Here is a 20357-nt window from a genome sequence, read left to right as displayed (position 1 = left end):
TAAGGCAACTTACCCAAACAGTGATTATTAAAGGAAGAGACAAACTATCAACTTCAGAAATAATTAATGATCAATGTTTTAAAGAACATAATTTAGAACATACTACATACCTTATTAGTCTTTGTAATCCAGTATGTACCATAAAAATAAATATTTCTTGAATCAATAAAGACATGGAAGAATGAGTTAGTCTGAACATAATTTAAGAATTATCACCTCCATAGGAAAAGTGTATAATTTTAAATGATTCATAAAATAGAAAGATGGCAGAACTAAAAAATAATGAATGTGAAAACTTAAACTTAGAATATCGAAAGCCAGTAAAATACCAAAGAATACTATTGAATCAAATGCAGATTGAATCAGCTTTTCAAAAACATTATCATAAAGATGCATTTCAATATCTAAAGAAGTAATGATTTTGTCATTTGTTAAAGACTTAGGAGCAAAATAATATTTTTGTCTCTACATCCTTAAATCTACAAAGAAAAGATTAACAAAGTCAAAGTGGAGAAATAAAAAGTATAAAAGAATCATATGTTAAGTCCCACAAGGAAAACTCAAGAAGCTCTGGTGACTCTAACAAGAGGAGAAAAAAATGCCATAGATTATCTTTTAGGTATTTTGGGAAAAAGATGCAAACCAAATTATTTCTATTATTGCATGAAAAGTTAAATACAAGTGACTATATACTTATATTTCTGTAAGAAAAGTAGGGGCAGACATATGAAAAACTTTCTTGACATGACTGTAAGAGCTATTAATGTTGAAATAAGATACAAGGAAAAAAAGTTATTTTTTACCTCTCAAATTTTTAAAATAGAAAAGTTTCAAAAGTTTACACATTGTTTTGCCTGGAGATAGGGCTTGAACTAGATGTCTCATAATCCTTTTCAGCTCTATTATTCTGGTACTTGGAGAAAAATATCCAACTCCCTTCAACATGCAGTTTAGAATGACTCCGAAGTTACTATGCACGATCAAGAACTTTTTATTCTTTGACCTGCCTTTTTAAAAATTTATTTATTTATTTTTAACATCTTCATTGGACTATAATTGCTTTACAATGTTGTGTTAGTTTCTGCTGTATAACAAAGTGAATCAACTATATGCATACATATATCCCCATATCCCCTCCCTCTTGCGTCTCCCTCCCACCTTCCCTATCCCACTCCTCTAGGTGGTCACAGAGCACCAAGCTGATCTCCCTGCGCTATGCAGCCGCTTCCCACTAGCTAGCTATTTTACATTTGGTTGTGTATATATGTCAATGCTACTCTCTCACTTCGTCCCACCTTAACCTTTACCCTCCCTGAGTCCTCAAGTCCATTCTCTATGTCTGCGTCTTTATTTCTCTCCTGCCCCTAGGTTCATCAGAACCTTTTTCATTGTTTTTCTTTAAGATGCCATATATATGTGTTAGCATACGGTATTTGCTTTTCTCTTTATGACTTACTTCACTCTGTATGACAGATTCTAGTCCATCCACCTCACTACAAATAACTCAATTTCATTTCTTTTTATGTCTGAGTAATATTCCATTGTATATATGTGCCACATCTTCTTTATCCATTCATCTGTTGATGGACACTTAGGTTGCTGCCAGGCTATTGTAAATAGTGCTGCAATGAACATTGTGGTATATGACTCTTTTTGAATTATGGTTTACTCAGGGTATATGCCTAATAGTGTGATTGCTGGGTCATACCGTAGTTCCATTTTTAGTTTTTTAAGGAACCTCCATACTGTTCTCCATAGTGGCTGTATCAATTTACATTCCCACCAACAATGCAAGATGGTTCCCTTTTCTCCACACTGTCTTCAGTATTTATTGTTTGTAGAATTTTTGATGATGGCCATTCTGACCAGTGTGAGGTGATACCTCATTGTGGTTTTGATATGGTTTTCTCTAATGCTTACTGATGTTGAGCATCTTTTCATGTTTGTTGGCAATCTGTATATCTTCTTTGCAGAAATGTCTACTTAGGTTTTCTGCCCATTTTCATTTGGATTGTTTGGTTTTTTTTGAGATTGCGCTGCATGAGCTGCTTGTATATTTTGGAGATTAATCCTTTGTCAGTTGGTTTGTTTGTAAATATTTTCTCTCATTCTGAGGGTTGTCTTTCTGTCTTGGTTATGGTTTCCTTTGCTGTGCTAAAGCTTTTAAGTTTCATTAGGTCCCATTGTTTACTTTTGTTTATATTTCCATTCCTCTAGGAGGTGGGTCAAAAAGGATCTTGCTGTGATTTATGTCACAAAGTGTTCTGCCTATGTTTTCATCTAAGAGTTTTATAGTGTCTGGCCTGAATTTAGGTCTTTAATCCATTTTGAGTTTATTTTTGTGTATGGTGTTAGGGAGTGTTCTAATTTCATTCTTTTACATGCAACTGTCCAGTTTTCCCAGCACCACTTACTGAAGAGGTTGTCTTTTCGCCATCATACTCTCTTGCCCTCTTTATCAAAGATAAGGTGACCATATGTGCATGGGTTTATCTCTGGGCTTTCTATCCTATTCCATTGATCTATATTTCTGTTTTTGTGCCAGTACCATACTGTCTTGATTACTGTAGCTTTGTAGTATAGTCTGAAGTCCAGGAGCCTGATTCCTCCAGCTCCATTTTTCCTTCTCAAGATTCCTTTGGCTATTCGGGGTCTTTTGTGTTCCCATACAAATTGTGAAATTTTTTGTTCTAGTTCTGTGAAAAACACCATTGGTAGTTTGATAGGGATTGCACTGAATCTGTAGATTGCTTTGGGTAATAGAATCATTTTCACAATGCCCATGCTTCCAATCTGAGAACATGCTTTCTCTCTCCATCTGTTTGTATCATCTTTAATTTCTTTCATCATTGTCTTATACTTTTCTGCATTTGTCTCCTTAGGTAGGTTTATTCCTAGGTATTTTATTCTTTTTGTTGCAATGGTAAATGGGAATATTTCCTTAATTTATCTTTCAGATTTTTCATCATTGGTATAGGAATGCAAGAGATTTCTGTGCGTTAATTTTGTATCCTGCTACTCTACCAAATTCACTGATTAGCTCCAGCAGTTTTCTGGTAGCATCTTTAGGATTCTCTGTGTATTAGTCTCATGTCATCTGCAAGCAGTGACAGTTTTACTTCTTCTGTTCCAATTTGGATGCATTTAATTTCTTTTTCTTCCCTGACTGCTGTGGCTAAAACTTCCAAAACTATGTTGAAAATCAGTGATGAGAGTGGGCAACCTTGTCTTCTTCCTGATCTTAGAGGAAATGCTTTCAGTGTTTCACCATTGAGAACAATGTTGGCTGTGGGTTTGTCATATATGGCCTTTATTATGTTGAGGAAAGATCCCTCTATGCCTACTTTCCAGAGGGTTTTTATCATAAATAGGTGTTCAATTTTGTCAGAAGCTTTTTCTGCATCTATTGAGATGATGATATGGTTTTATTCCTTCAGTTTATTAATATGGTGTATCACATTGATTTATTTGCATATATTGAAGAATCCTTGCATTCCTGGGATAAACCCCACTTGATCATGGTGTATGAACCTTTTAATGTGCTGGATTCTGTTTGCTAGTATTTTGTTGAGGATTTGTGCATCTATGTTCATCAGTGATACCGGCCTGTAGTTTTCTTTTTTTGTGACATCTCTGTATGGTTTTGGTTATCAGGGTGATGATGGCCTCATAGAATGAGTTTGGGAGTGTTCCTCCCTCTACTATATTTTGGAAGAGTTTCAAAAGGGTAGGTGTTAGCTCTCCTCTAAATGTTTGATAGAATTCTCCTGTGAAGCCATCTGGTCCTGGGCTTCTGTTTGTTGGAAGATTTTTAATCATAGTTTCAGTTTCAGTGCTTGTGACTGGTCTTTTTATATTTTCTATTTCTTCCTGGTTCACTCTCAGAAGGCTGTGCTTTTTTAAGAATTTGTCCATTTCTTCCAGGTTGTCTATTTTATTGGCATAGAGTTGCTTGTAGTAATCTCACATGATCCTTTGTATTTCTGCAGTGTCAGTTGTTACTTCTCCTTTTTCATTTCTTATTCTGTTGGTTTGAGTCTTCTCCCTTTTTTTCTTGATGAGTCTGGCTAATGGTTTATCAATTTTGTTTATCTTCTCAAAGAACCAGATTTTAGTTGTACTGATCTTTACTATTGTTTCCTTCATTTCTTTTTCATTTATTTCTGATCTGATCTTTATGATTTCTTTCCTTCTGCTAACTTTGGGGTTTTTTTTTTTCTTCTTTTCTAATAGCTTTAGGTATAAGGTTAGGTTGTTTATTTGAGATGTTTCTTGTTTCTTGAGGTAGGATTGTATTGCTATAAACTTCCCTCTTAGAACTGCTCTTGTCACATCCCACAGGTTTTCAGTCATTGTGTTTTCATTGTCATTTGTTTCTAGGTATTTTTTTATTTCTTCTTTGATTTCTTCAGTGATCTCTTGGTTATTTAGTACTGTATTGTTTAGCCTCCATGTGTTTGTATATTTTACATTATTTTTTCCTGTAACTGATGTCTAGTCTCATAGAACGGTGGTTGGAAAAGATACTTGATAACGATTTCAATTTGCTTACATTTACTAAGCCTTGACTTGTGACCCAAGATATGGTCTATCCTGGAGAATGTTCCACGAGCACTTGAGAAGAAAGTGTATTCTCTTGTTTTTGGATGTAATGTCCTATAAATATCAATTAAGTTCATCTTGTTTAATGTGTCATTTAAAGCTTATGTTTCCTTATTTATTTTCATTTTGGATGATCTGTCCATTGGTGAAAGTGGGGTGTTAAAGTCCCCTACTATGATTGTGTTCCTGTAGATTTCCTCTTTTATGGCTGTTAGCATTTGGCTTATGTATTGAGGTATTCCTATGATGGGTGCATAAATATTTAAAATGGTTATATATTTTTCTTGTATTGATCCCTTGATTATTATTTAGTGTCCTTCTTTGTCTCTTGTAACAATCTTTATTTTAAGTCTATTTTGTCTGATATGAGAATTGCTACTCCAGCTTTCTTTTGATTTCCATTTGCATGGAATATCTTTTTCCATCCCCTCACTTTCAGTCTGTATGTGTCCCTAGGTCTGAAGTGGGTCTCTTGTATACAGCACATATATGGGTCTTGTTTCTGTATCCATTCCATCAGTCTATGTCTTTTGGTTGGAGCATTTAATCCATTTACATTTAAGATAATTTTCAATATGTATGTTCCTACTATCTTTTCTTCATTGTTTTGGTTTTGGTTTTGGAGGTCCTTTTCTTCTCTTGTATTTCCCACTTAGAGAAGTTCCTTTAGCATTTGTTGTAGAGCTGGTTTGGTGGTGCTGAATTCTCTTAGCTTTTGCTTGTCTGTAAAGGTTTTCATTTCTCTGTCAAAGCTGAATGAGATCCTTGCTGGGTAGAGTAATCTTGGTTGTAGGTTCTTCCCTTTCAGCACTTTAAATATGCCGTGCCACTCCCTTCTGGCTTACTGAGTTTCTGCTGAAAGATCAGCTGTTAACCTTATGGGGATTCCCTTGTATATTATTTGTTGTTTTTCACTTGCTACTTTTAATATTTTTTCTTTGTATTTAATTTTTGATAGTTTGAATAATATGTGTCTCAGCGTGTTTCTCTTTGGGTTTATCCTGTATGGGACTGTGTGCCTCCTGGACTTGATCAACTATTTCTGTTTCCATGTTAGGCAAGTTTTTTACTATAATCTCTTCAAATATTTTCTCAGACCCTTTCTTTTTCTCTTATTTTTCTGGGGACCCTGTAATTCGAATGTTGGTGCATTTAATGTTGTCTCAGAGGTCTCTGAGATTGTCCTCAATTCTTTTCATTCTTTTTTCTTTATTCTGCTCCCTGGCAGTTATTTCCACCATTTTATCTTCCAGGTCACTTACCCATTCTTCTGCCTCTGTCATTCTGCTATTGATTCCTTCTAGAGTATTTTTAATTTCAGTTATTGTGCTCATCACTGTTTCTTTGCTCTTTAGTTCTTCTAGATCCTTGTTAAATGTTTCTTGTATTTCCTCCATTCGGATTCCGAGATTTTGGGTCATCTTTACTGTCATTACTCTGAATTCTTTTTCAGGTAGGTTGCCTATTTCGTCTTCATTTATTTGATCTTATAGGTTTTTATCTTGCTCCTTCATCTGTAACATATTTTTCATCATTTCTTTCTTTTTTTTTGATGGGTGAGGCTATATTCCTATCTTACTTGTTGTTTGGCCTCAGGTGTCCAGCACTGGAGTTTGCAGGCAGTTGGATAGAGCCAGGTCTTGGTGCTGAGATGAGAACCTCCAGGAGGTCTCACTCTGATTAATATTCCCTGGGGTCTGAGGTTCTCTGTTAGTCCAGCGGTTAGGAATTGGAGCTCCCACCACAGGAACTTTGGCCCAACCTCTGGCCTGGGAACCAAGATCCCACAAGCTGCATGGCGTGGCAAAAGAAAAAGAAAGAAAGAAAGAAAAAAGGAGTACAATATCAAAGAATAAAAAACAAAATAAAATTAGAAAAATAAAAAATATATTAGGAAAAATAAAAATATAATTGAAACAACTGCAACAAGGTAAAATAAAACCACAACAGAAAAAAGAAAAAAAAAGGGGGGGGTGAACAAGCTGAAAGGAGAGAACAAAAACAAAGTATAAGGAATAAAATAAAATTAGAAAAATAAAAGATTAGGAAAAATAAGAATATAAATGAATCAACAAGGTAAAACAGAACCCATCTAAAAGAGGAAAAAAGGGAAAAAAAAAAGCCTTGGCTATGGGGGCGGAGTTTAGGCAGGGGTGGAACTTAGGCAGGGGTGGGGTATAGGGTGTAGGGTAACAAGGCGGGTGGGGGGTGACGTTTGAGCATGCAGCTGGTCCTAGGCTCAAGACACACACAGCCAGAAAAGGCTTTGGGGGCGGGGCCTAGGCAGGGTGACATTCAAGCGTGGGGAGGGGCCTCTGCTTAGGACCTGCATGGAAGGGGAGAGGCAGCACGTCCAAAGTAGGGCCTCTGGAATGTGGAGTTCTGGAGTTTGGAGGTAAGGCCCTGAGTGAGGGTGTGTGGGTGGGGTTTTGGCCCAGTGCATTGCAGGGGGTCTTTGAGTGTAGAGGTGGGGGTGTAGGTTCGGGGATTGGGTTCTGCTCGGCAAGAGGGAGGCTCCAAGGGCAGAGGATTAGGCCCAGAAGCCCAACAGGCTCCCCAGTGCCTAAGTGGAAAGGATAAGCGCTGGCCACGTTCCCTTCTGTTCCTCCACACCCCTCCCCCACCATCTCCCCCAGGGTCTCCCCCATCACCACTGGACCCCTAACCGTGGGTGGGTCCCGCTGGGTGTAGGAACTCCTCCCCTCTCCCAGCCACCCCTCAGGAATGCCGGACCCGGAGGTCCGGCCTTTATTTTTGCTCCCCTTCCCTCCTTCCCACTCCCTCAGGACCCACGTGGCTGGAGGGGGCCTCGGTGGGCAGAGGAGCAGACCTGGGATATCAGCAGGCTCCCTGGGGCCCAAGTGGGCAGGGGAAACCTGGCCACGCTCCCTTTTGATCCTCTGCTCTCCCAGTGGTTCCCCAATTTCCCACTTTGGCATGGGATCCCTTCCCCTCCCCCAGCCGCCCCTCAGAGACGCCAGTCCCGTCCCTCCTCCACTTCTCCACCCCCTTCACTCCCCCCAACTCCCCACGTCCTACCCCACCACTGGGGGTTCCTCCTGCCCCTTAGGTATCCATGGTCCCCCACTGGTGCCTGGTAGGTGCCCTAGTTGTGCAGAGACGCAAATTCTGCATCCTCCTAGTCCGCCATCTTGACTCCTGACCTGCCTGACTTCTAATGGTCAACATAATACTCCAAGATATAATTAAGACCAGCAGTGCAAATACAATAGGAAACAAAAAACCATACCTCCTGTTCTTCCGTTACCAATCTGCACAACAGGTTGAAGGCTTCCTTCATTTTGTAATAAATGAGGCAAATGATAATAAATACTTGGCACTTGAAGAGATTTTCTGCTTGTTAACTCCCTCAAGAGCTTTAGGGTACCATCTGAAATACAGAAGTATAATCAATCCACGGTAATACCTTACTTATAGAAGTTGCTGATGTTACAAAGATAGTGGTAAAAATTTATGGGAACTAAAAGAATTTTCTATCCTAATTTCATACTTTGGTCAATGAGATTTCTATGGACACTTAGGCAACCAGAGTCTCACAGAGTCATGATGGTGAGAACAGTCTGAATGAAGCTAAAAAGGTCAGCCAGAGTACCATGAGCAGATAGAATGTGAACCACTCACCTTTATAATGTGTGAGAACTCAAGCTCTGGGGAACAGACTGTAAACACGCTATCCATTCATGAAAATGTAAAAATAATAAGTACAACGACCACCAGTAACTTTCACTTTTTTTTTTTTTTTCTGGTATGCGGGCCTCTCATTGCTGTGGCCTCTCCCGTTGCGGAGCACAGGCTCCGGATGCGCAGGCTCAGCGGCCGTGGCTCACGGGCCTAGCCACTCCGCTGCATGTGGGATCTTCCCAGACTGGGGCACAAACCCGTGTCCCCTGCATCAGCAGGCGGACTCTCAACCACTGCACCACCAGGGAAGCCCCACTTTCACATTTTTATGCTATTACATTTGACCAAAATTTCACATGGAAAATTTTTTTTTTAGTTCAAGTACACTAATTTAAACAGCACAAGTTGAGAATGTTTGGTACAGTTCATAACTTTCAAAATCGTTTTTCAGTTTTTATAAGAGGAACCAATGAACCATTTAATATAACAGAAAATAAAACATTGATAGGATAATCAATATTGTTTTAAAATTCCATTGAACTAGAACGTAACCTTTCAAATAAGGAAGTTAGCAGTAAGGACTTGCAGTCTCAATAACAATTTTATACAGAGCAGTATGAAAATTGCCTTAAAATATTCTGAATATTCAGAACCAAAAGTTCACAGAAGAAGTGAAACTATCACACATGAAATTAAAGTTTAACCTCATGTACAAGCAACAACTACAAATTACAAGACAACAATATCTACCCATCAAATTAAGTTAGCAGATTAAACAGTAATTGTGGTGATAATGTGATCAATGTTTCAGCTATTAAGAATAGCATCAAAACCCTTAAAACATTCCTGCCCTATTATTCAGTAATTTCCCTTTTAGGAATTTAACTTCTATGCAATCAATAAATATTTAGTGAATTATCGGTTTTGTTCCAGCCAACGTGGCATGTGTTTGGAAATCAACAGTCATCAAAACACAGATTCTGTTTTTAAGAAAGTCATAATCTAATGAAAATAACTTAAGGTCTACCATAAAAGTAACTGATTCATATACAGAGATGTTCTTCACAGAGTTATAAATTCAGGGACAAAAACAACCCAGAAAAATCCTATTTGCCTATGTGTAGAAAAACATTTAATATATTATAGTATATGATTACCTGACATATATGTCATCAAAAAAGGTATTTTAAAAGAATATTCAATGCCATAGTAAAATGCTAATAGCATAATTTCAAGAGCAAAAATAAGGCCATAAAACACACAATTACAATTTTGAAGAAAAATATGCATGGAAAAAAGACTAGAAGAAAACAAAGAATGTTAACCATTCCATAATTTTAAATGTTACTGTGCCATAATACAAATTTTATAATCAGGAGGGGAAGAAAGGGGCATGAATCTCTAAAAATAAGGTAAGGTAGTGAATCTCAAGATGAGAGGAATTAATGGTGAAAGATTATAACATATAATGCTAAAGGAAAAAGTATATTATTCTTGGAAGATTATGCAGATTTGGAGTCAACTGATTATATACATATATCAATTTAGTCATTAGAATAAGAATAGGCAAGAAACAGAAGATGGTTGATATTCATTTCACTCAGACCAGAATTTCTCGGAGAGGGAACAGGTGAGGTACCCCCAAAAGTACCCATTATAAAACTATATCTTTTTATTTCTTATAAGTCATATCTGAGAGCACTAATTGCTTCAAATAGCTCAAAGGTTCCCCAGAGTCCATCTGAAGTCCACACAAGTCACAACAGAAACATGCATAAACACCAAGTTAAATTTTAGTCTCATTCTCAATGTTTTTTTTAAAAGGTGCTGGTTCTTCACTATTGGCAATGAAATTTATACAACTGAAACTTAACTTAATATTACTCTCTTTAAATCAAATTTAGCAATTAATAAACTTGTTTTGTAATTAACCACAATAGAAAAAGTTTTGTATGGTGATTTTTCTCTCTGTAGAGGGTAACAAATGTTGGCTGATAAGCGACTCTAGACCACTTTCAAAGAGAGTATTTCACATAACCCGTTGAAAATGCAATCTTTTCATAAAACCAAAAATCTCATCTGTACCTGAAAATTTATTCACCGTATCCTTACTTCTGTTTGTTTCTGCTCCTGCACGCTTGAACTGCTGTACAATGGCATTGAGTTCGGAAGACCGCTGAGAGATTCTGTGTTCAGCTATTCGGAGACGTTCTTTTAAAGCAAGAAATTCTCGTTGATAAGCAATCAGTTTTTCTAGAAGCAAAACCAAAAGTTATTAGTATATTTCTTTAAAAAAAAACCCACTATAATCAAAACAGAATTGTAACATTAGGGATTTTAAAGTTGCATTTTTCAGAAACAGATATTCATTTATGAATTCATTGAGACAAATTGAAAATAAAAAAGAGCCTCAACTAACAAAGTGGTGGCAAAGCCACCACTAATTTAGTGCTATTAATATCTGTAAGAATATGGGCACTTTCTAATTAGCACTTCAGAAAGTTAGGGAGAAAAAGACAAAGTTTTTGGAATTAACACTTCAAGCATAATACCAACATCACTTCTCAAAAGGTACAAACAACTATAAAGACCCTATTTGTATGAAGATAGAGATGAAGCATTGAAACTAATGATAATATATCTAATAATATAATGAATGTAACATATTTTATAGCATAACCACTCATTTCTATAGGTCGTTTACTCTGTACTTCCTAATCTGCAAAAACTTCCCTAGGCCAGACTTTGGTCAAATTCCTGATCCCTAACAACTCAATCAGGTAGATGTTAAGATGACTCTAAAAGTCAATTATTTGAATTTAAGAGAATCACAGGTCAGGAAAGCCTGGTCTGGGAAATAAAAGTGGATTTTATGAGGATAAACGTAGGCATTGAAGCAACAGTATGAGACAGCTCAGATACAAAGTACACAGTGAGAAGAGGCCCCAAGACAGAACTGGACACCAAAATCTAAGAGAGGCAGAAAGGAAACTATGCATTTATCTTGATCAGCAGCACTGGAAGGGAGCTGAGGCTGGTAAATGGTCTGAGCAATGTCCACAACCTCATAAAACTAAGAAAAATAACAACCATTTCAGCTTCTCTATCAAGCTAGATAATCTAAGGCTACTATTTTGACATCTAAACAAAACAACCCTTGGGAAGACTGTTTTTAATTTATATTGTAATCTCTGCTTTACTCAATCAAGGATGGAATCGTTCTGTACAAAACAGAAGTAAGAAATATAAGTCTGCCTGTCTCATAAATCTAGCCTTAAAAATAGTCAATTATATTATTCTTTGGCCCTTACATAAAGGACCACAGAGTAAATACCTCTGAAGAATTCTGTGGCAGGGAAGAAAGTCTCCCCTGCTTAACTGTCATATTTCCCTGTATTGAACAATGTATTAATAAGCAGCTCTAGTTTCCGTAATTTGCTGGCTTTAGGAGGAAAGGAAGGGAGGGGGGTTGTGATTAGGAAAGGGCATACAGGGGAGCCTCAGGGTGCCATCAAGGTTCTATTTATTGACCTGGTTACTGCTTAAATAAAATTCATTACTATACATCCATGGTTTAGGCACTTTTCCATATGTGTTAATTGACAATAGAAGAAATGTTAAAAAGATACTCTTCATAAACACAAAACTATAAACAATTATACTATAACAATTATAACAAGAGGCACACAAGAATTATGTGATAAAAACTATAAGCCTTTTCCTGGAGCCTGTAATGGAAGAAAAAAGTCATTTATTAATCCCAATCTTGCAAAAAAAAAAAAAAAAAAAGATAAATCCTACCCTAAACTAATAATAAATGCAACACTTTTTAAAACATCAACGAAATTTTTTTGGAACTTGGATTTTGACACGTGATTCTAAAATTCATGTAAAAAACAGAATGTTTTTAAAAGGTCAAAAAAATCTAGAAATAGTAATAGGTAACTTGCTCTGAAATCAGAACATACTATAAGGCTATAGAAATGAAAACCGTGTTAAATGCAAAGTCTAAATAGTAGGGACAAGGGCCAATCACGTCAAGCAGATTGTGTCCACAACAAGCATGAATGAACTGTCCTGTGATTTTTTCCCCCTTTACCTCTTACCACTTACATGGTGCCAAGATAGTGAATTCTAGACATCGGCCACTAAAAAATAATTAGAACCCTTTGGAAAAATAACTTTAAGATGAACCTGGAGCATTCTTGAATCAAGTAAGAGAATGTTATTGTATTGTATTTTAACATCTTTATTGGAGTATAATTGCTTTATAATGGTGTGTTAGTTTCTGCTGGATAACAAAGTGAATCAGCTATATGCATACATATATCCCCATGTCCCCTCCCTCTTGAGTCTCCCTCCCACCTTCCATATCCCACCCCTCTAGGTGGTCACAAAGAACCGAGCTGCTCTCCCTGTGCTATGCAGCTGCTTCCCACTAGCTATCTTACATTTGATAGTGTATATATGTCAAGGCTACTCTCTCACTTCATCACAGCTTACCCTTACCCCTCCCCATGTTCTCAAGTCCATTCTCTACAACTCTGTCTTTATTTCTGTCCTGCCCTTAGCTTAATCAGAACCTTTATTTTTTTTTCTTAGATTCCATATATATGTGTAGCATACAATATTTGTTTTACTCATTCTGACTTACTTCACTCTGTATGACAGACTCTAGGTCCATCCACCTCATTACAAATAACTCAATTTTGTTTCTTTTTATGGCTAATATTCCATTGTATATATGATCTTCTTTATCCACTCACCTGTCGATAAACACTTAAGTTGCTTCCATACCCTAGCTATTGTAAATAGAGCTGCAACGAACATTGTGGTACATGACTCTTTTTTTTTTTTTTTTTTTTTTTTTGTGGTATGCAGGCCTCTCACTGCTGTGGCCTCTCCCATTGCAGAGCACAGGCTCCAGACGCCCAGGCTCAGCGGCCATGGCTCACGGGCCCAGCCGCTCCGCAGCATGTGGGATCTGCCCGGACCGGGGCACAAACCCGTGTCCCCTGCATCAGCAGGCAGATTCTCAACCACTGCGCCACCAGGGAAGCCCCATGACTCTTCTTGAATTATGGTTTTCTCAGGGTATATGCCCAGTAGTGGGATTACAGGGTCATATGGTAGTTTTACTTTTAGTTCTTTAAGGAAACTCCATACTGTTCTCCATAGAGGCTGTATCAATTAACATTCCCACCAACAGTGCAGGAGGGTTCCTTTTCTCCACACCCTCTTGGGTGGACCAAGGTTGCTCACTCTCACAACTATTATACAACATAGTTTTGGAAGTTTTAGCCACAGCAATCAGAGAAGAAAAAGAAATAAAAGGAATCCAAATCACAAAAGAAGAAGTAAAGCTGTCACTGTTTGCAGATGACATGATACTATACATAGAGAATCCTAAAGACACTATCAGAAAACTACTAGAGCTAATCGATGAATTAGGTAGAGTATCAGGAAAGAAAATTAATGCATAGAAGTCTCTTGCATTGCTATACATTAATGATAAAAAATATGAGAGAGAAATTAAGGAAACACTCCCATTTACCATCGCAACAAAAAGAATAAAATACCTAGGAATAAGCCTACCTAAGGAGACAAAAGACCTGTATGCAGAAAAGTATAAGACTCTGATGAAAGAAATTAAAGATGATACAAACAGATGGAGAGATATACCATATTCTTGGATTGGAAGTATCAATATTGTGAAAATGACTATAGTACCCAAAGCAATCTACAGATTCGATGCAAGCCCTATCAAACTACCAATGGCATTTTTCACAGAACTAGAACAAAAAACGTCACAATTTTTAAGCAAACACAATAGACTCCGAATAGCCAAAGCAATCTTAAGAAAGAAAACGGAGTTGAAGGAATCAGGCTCCTTTATCTCAGACTATACTACAGAGCTACAGTAATCAAGACAGTATGGTGCTGGCACAAAAACAGAAATATAGATCAATGGAACAGGATAGAAAGCAAAGAGATAAACCCACGCAGGTATGGTCAACTAATCCGTGACAAAGGAAGCAAGCATACACAATGGAGAAAAGACAGTCTCTTCAATAAGTGGTGCTGGGAAAACTGGACAGCTATATGTAAAAGAATGAAATTAGAACACTCCCTAACACCATACACAAAAGTAAACTCAAAATGGATTAAAGACCTAAATGTAAGGCCAGACACTATCAAACTCTTAGAGGAAAATGTAGGCAAAACACTCTGACATAAATCACAGCAAGATCCTTTTTGACCCACCTTCTAGAGAAAAGGAAATAAAAACAAAATTAAACAAATGGGACCTAATGAAACTTAAAAGATTTTGCACAGCAAAGGAAACCATAAACAAGACAAAAAGACAACCCTCAAAATAGGAGAAAGTATTTGCAAATGAAGCAACTGAGAAAGGATTAATCTCCAAAATATACAAACAGCTCATGCAGCTCAATATGAAGAAAACAACCCAATCCAAAAATGGGCAAAAGACCGAAATAGACATTTCTCCAAAGAAGATATACAGATTGCCAACAAACCCATGAAAAGATGCTCAACATCACTAATCATTACAGAAATGCAAATCTAAACTACAATGAGGTATCACCTCATACCAGTCAGAATGGCCATCATCAAAAAATCTACAAATGATAAATGCTGGAGAAGGTGTGGAGAAAAGGGAACCACTGTCTTGCATTGTTGGTGGGAATGTAAATTGATACAGCCACTATGGAGAACAGTATGAAGTTTCCTTAAAGAACTAAAAATAGAACTACCACATGACCCAGCAATCCCACTACTGGGCATATACCCTGAGAAAACCATAATTCAAAAAGAGCCATGTACCACAATGTTCACTGCAGCTCTATTTACAATAGCCAGGACATGGAAGCAACCTAAGTGTCCACTGACAGATGAATGGATAAAGAAGATGTGACACATATATACAATGGAATATTACTCAGCCATAAAAAGAAACGAAATTGAGTTATTTGTAGTGAGGTGGATGGACCTAGAGTCTGTCATACAGAGTGAAGTAAGTCAGAAAGGGAAAAACAAATACCATATGCTAACACATATATATGGACTCTAAAGAAAAAAAATTCTGAAGAACCCTAGGGGCAGGACAGGAATAAAGACGCAGACGTAGAGAATGGACTTGAGGACATGGGGAGGAGGAAGTGTTAGCTGGGACGAAGTGAGAGAGTGGCATGGACTTATATACACTACCAAATGTAAAATAGCTAGCAGAAAGCAGCCGCATAGCACAGAGACATCAGGTCAGTGCTTTGTGACCACCTAGAGGGGTGGGATAGGGAGGGTGGGAGGGAGATGCAAGAGGGAGGAGATATGGGGATATAGGTATACGTATAGCTGATTCACTTTGTTATAATGCAGAAAGTAACAAGCCATTGCAAAGCAGTTATACTCCAATAAACATGTTAAAAATAAATAAATAAATAAAAATAAACTCCTTGAGGACAGAAGTCAAAAAAAAAAGATAGGACATGTCATACAGGCACAGAAGCCACTAGAGGTGCTCCCCCTGGCTAAATTCACTGCAATTTAAGTACCAAAACAAATACTGATGGTAATGAATTATAACTTATTAAATAAAGTAAGAATCTGTGAGTCCATATTAATAAATAACAATTAACAGATGAGAGAAAATGTTTCTTATAATGGAATGCCAGCTTATAAATGATGAAAGAAGGATGAATGTTAGAAAATCACCCCTTTGCAACTGTCCAAGCAATAACTGAGTTGGGCAAAAATCAAAAATGGATGCTAGAGAAAGACAAATGCTGTATGATATCACCTATATGTGGAATCTAAAAAATACAGCAAATTAGTGAATATAACAAAAAAGAAGCAGACTCACACATATAGTGAACAGACTAGTGGTTACCAGTGGGGAAAGGGAAGAGGGGAGGGGCCAGACAGGGGACGGGGAGTGGGAGGTACAAACTACTGGGTATAAGATAGGTTCCAGAATGTATTGTACAACATGGCTAATATAGCCAATATTTTATAATAATTGTAAATGAGAAGTAACTTTTAAAAATTGTGTCAAATTTTTTTTTAATCAAACAAAAATAAAGGATGCCAAAACCGGTAGGTGAAAGTTTAATGAGGAACAGAATATGTATATCATCTCAAAGTATCTTCCCACAAAGTAGGCATTAATTTACAAAAGGAAAAACGCTACCTTTATCTTGGAGAAACCTGGCAGATATCATCTCAATCACATGTTCAAAGTTCACATCAGCAGTAATGGACCAGACATCACGTGCCCTCTGCCGTGATGCACAGAGGACACATCTCATTTATGTGGTATTCTTGCCAAAAATGCATCATCTGAACCTAATCTCAAGGAAACATCAGACACATCCAAAGCGAGCAACGATGCACAAAACAAAAAGCTTCTGCTATAAAAAATGTCAAGGTCATCGAAGACAGAGGCTTAGGAACTGCCCCAGACAAGAGACTAGAGGGGACAAGACAACTACATACAAACTACAATCCTGGATGGGATACTGGACCAGAAAAAAAAAAAAAAAAGCTATAAAGAACATTATTAGAACAAAGTAACAGAAGATAGAGGACAGAATATGTAACATTGTGCCAAAGAGTATGTAACACTGTGCCAATGATACATTTCCTAAATTTGACACCTGAACTGTTGTAACGTAAGAGAAATCCCTGTTGTTGGAAATAAAATTATTTAGGAGTAAAAAGGCACAATTTCTGTAATTTACTCTCAAATGGTCCTGAAAAGAAACAAATGAGGTAAAATGTTCACAATACGTGAAATGCATAGAGAAGTTGTTTGTACCATCCTTATAACTCTTCCTTTCTTCATTTGAAACTTTTTTAAAATTAAATTTTTTTTAAGAAGTAAGCAGGAGGATGGGATGGCATACAGGTTCAATCATTTAGCAGCTCTTGAGTGGTGGGAGGGATACGGATCTGGGTGCAGTCTCTGCCCTACATGCATTTTCTTGGTACTTTGGGGAACCACCTTCCCAAAGGCCAGCCTCACCAAGTAAGGAGAGTAGCCAGTAGCAGCGGACAAATACTCCCACTCCAAATTCCAAACTGCCCCCCTGCTTTGAGGTGAACTGGCCATGCTTTGAAAAGATCCCTGGGGCCCATGGACCGCTGGATAAAGTCACACGTATTTTCTTTCAGGTCCAGATGTGACTACTGCTCTTATTCCAGAGCCCACAGCTGTGAAAGGGCTCAGCATGGGGTCACTTCCCATCTCGCTCGCATCCATCCTTTGCTTCTAACACCACCCTTCCGTATTAAAAGTGTTCTCTCTTGGGAGTTTGGGGTTAGCAGATGCAAACTATTATATATAGAATGGAAAAACGAGGTCCTACTGTATACCACACGAACTCTATTCAGTATCCCGTAAGAAACCATAATGGAAAAGAATGTGAAAAAAGAATATTTATATGTGTAATATGTATGTGTAAAACTGAATCACTTTTCTGGACACCTGAAACTAACACAACATTGTAAACCAACTATACTTCAATAAAACAAACTTTAAAACATAATAAAAAAATAAAAGTGTTCTCTCCATGACATCAGAGCAAGTCCACATTCTACCTAGAAAGCCAAGACTATGCAGTAAAGCTCTCAGCTAGTACTGCTAGGAATTCCACGGGACACTGTTGGCTCTTCTAAGTGGAGAGCAGTTACACATGGTCTCTCTACAACCCTCCCTCGCAGCATATCCTCCGCAGTCCACATAAACATAGCGTTACTAGTGAGCTATAGAATGTTCTCCATTCACATTTCCCATAGCACTCCCTTGCTCTCTTGGGGAGAGTGGCTCACCAGCTCTCAGAAAAAGTTCAAATTTTAACATAATAGACAAAAAACTCCTTCAAATTAGTGATATGTGTTTGACAATTTCCTGTTTTCAATATCAGTATCAAAATTCTTATTTTTGCGTTTCTCTGAATCATTTCAATCAGTTTCTATGCAGGAACCTGGCAGGAACCCATGAGGAAACTTTCACACTATCATCTTACTGGAATTACTGGAAGTCCCTGGTTTTGTTTACCATTTTGTTTTTACCGAAGATTGAATCTAACTTTTTTTAATTGTAGAAAAAGCACATACCCAGATTAGACAAATCCAAGTACAAATCACATTCTGTGAACCTAAGAATCTGAGACATAGAAAATTTCTAAAGAAACCACTTTAATTCCTTCAAATCAAGTAATCAAATCAGTTTTCCAATGAAAAGGGTACCTTTAGGCTTTCAAAGAATTACTGGTTGAACCATAAGAAACTGCTGATATTTGACCACTTTTGACCAAAAAAAAAAGCAATTTCATATAGTTCAGCAAATTAAATAAGTCTTAGATTCAACAATTTAAAAATCTATAAATAGTACAGATGAAAAATTAACACAAAGATGCACAAATAACTAACCTGATACATAAAAACAGAACAGAAAAGTTCATTTTTCAAATAGTACCTTGTTATTACCAAGACTCGAAGGATACTACTTAATTCTATGAGCTAACATTTAAAAACTGGCTTTTTATGTTGAAATTAAAATTACCAAAAATTAAACCCACTTTTTAAAATATTTTAATATTTATTAACTAATAAAATTCTGGCACTGGAAAGAATGTTGACAAGTCATCTGGTCCGTCCCTCTGTTCTTTAGTACTACCCTGAACTATTCCATACAGATAAAAATTTTTTGAAAAATATGAAAAACTCCCTGCGTAACAGATTCCAAAACTTACCAAGTTGTATACTTCAGGAAGTCACTGCCTTTGAAAACGTTTTATTTCACATTCGCCATTCTTATACAACCATTTTTAAATAGAAAGGAGAAGGCTTAACATGAAATTATGGACAATTTAATACTTACAAATCTCTTACAGAAAAAATTAAAGAACTGGATTCAGAAGGTAGTTTAGGAGAGCTAAAGCCTAGAAAAACCAAAAGACAGGAGTCCAAATGAAATAGGTTAAAAGACCAGAATTTGAACAGACAGTTCTAATGAGCTAAAAATGGTTAGCTAAAAATTACAAACAAGACTGGGTCTCTCATTGTTTCTTTAACTTTATTGTGCATAAGAACCACCAGGAAGAGCTTGTTAAAACACAAAATTCTGGACCCTATCTCCAAAGATGCTGATTCCACAGGTCTGACATGGGGCCTGAGAACGTCTAACAAGCTCCAAGGTGATGCTGGGCCACTGAGTGAGTAGCTCTAAGGGAGACTATACTGTCCTCAATGTAGGTCTAGTCTCTAGCAGCCTGGAAATCTATGCTGTTCTGCTCTTCTACCTCTTTCTCTCCTTTGGACTAGATGTTAAGAGCTCCAGGGACAGGAGGGGTTTATCAAAAATTTCAGGTCCATAATCCTCAAGATAACACTTGGGGCAGAGAGGGTTTCAAAATATCCAGTGGACACCTATTTCCAAGGTGTCTTTTAAGAGTTATAGGAATTAACAAGATCAATCCCTATTTTTGGAGTATTTCAGTTGGGACCCACAGATTATGAAAAGACCTGAACCCTTCTAAACTCAAAAGGGAAAATGGGGCTCACAGATATACAGAATCATGTATTTTATCTACATTAAAACAAAGAATATAATTCTATTTGTTTCTTTACATAATGTTTTCACTATGCTTACAAAACGGGACCCTAAGTAGTGAATATCAGATATGCTATGGTTGAAAAGTTTTCTGGGACACAATCACTATTTCTGAGTTGTCCCATAAGTAATATAATCATTAATGCTGTCATTCCAAACAAACTTCCAGGTAGAGGTTTAATAAGTTAAAACCCATCCACTGACCTTATAAAGCACAAAACCTTAAGGTATAAAATGATGCTGCATATACCTATGACACACACTTTCTTAGAAATATTTTCTCCACCTAAATAGTTGCAATCATTTTCCTTGATTTCCCTTGAAGACAGGGTAATCTATTTTTAGTAATTTTATCATTAAGTCCCAAAATCTATTACCATTGTGAAATGAAAAGAAAAAACAATAATTTGCATAACCTAGGATAATGTTCATTAAAGTAAACTTAGCCATAACAACAGTTTTTTACTTCTAAAAAATA

General features: G+C 37.0%; 1 protein-coding gene across 5 annotated transcripts in view; it reads right to left on the bottom strand.

Annotated features, from left to right (window-relative positions):
• Positions 1-20357, bottom strand: part of MGAT4A (alpha-1,3-mannosyl-glycoprotein 4-beta-N-acetylglucosaminyltransferase A) — a 105375-nt gene that overhangs the window by 53321 nt on the left and 31697 nt on the right. For all 5 annotated transcript variants that reach the window (XR_010835354.1, XM_067007137.1, XM_059078500.2 and 2 more), the window contains 2 exons: positions 10330-10497; positions 7853-7993 (listed from right to left, as the gene is read on the bottom strand). Coding sequence is in view for 4 of the 5 variants with exons in the window: in XM_067007137.1 (XP_066863238.1) it covers positions 7853-7993; positions 10330-10497 (309 nt within the window). In the remaining variant the exon portion in view is untranslated. The remainder of the gene's footprint in view (positions 1-7852; positions 7994-10329; positions 10498-20357) is intronic.

The sequence above is a fragment of the Kogia breviceps genome, chromosome 11, assembly GCF_026419965.1.
Source record: "Kogia breviceps isolate mKogBre1 chromosome 11, mKogBre1 haplotype 1, whole genome shotgun sequence".
Taxonomy (NCBI): domain Eukaryota; kingdom Metazoa; phylum Chordata; class Mammalia; order Artiodactyla; family Physeteridae; genus Kogia; species Kogia breviceps.
This window is presented reverse-complemented; position numbering and strand designations above follow the sequence as displayed.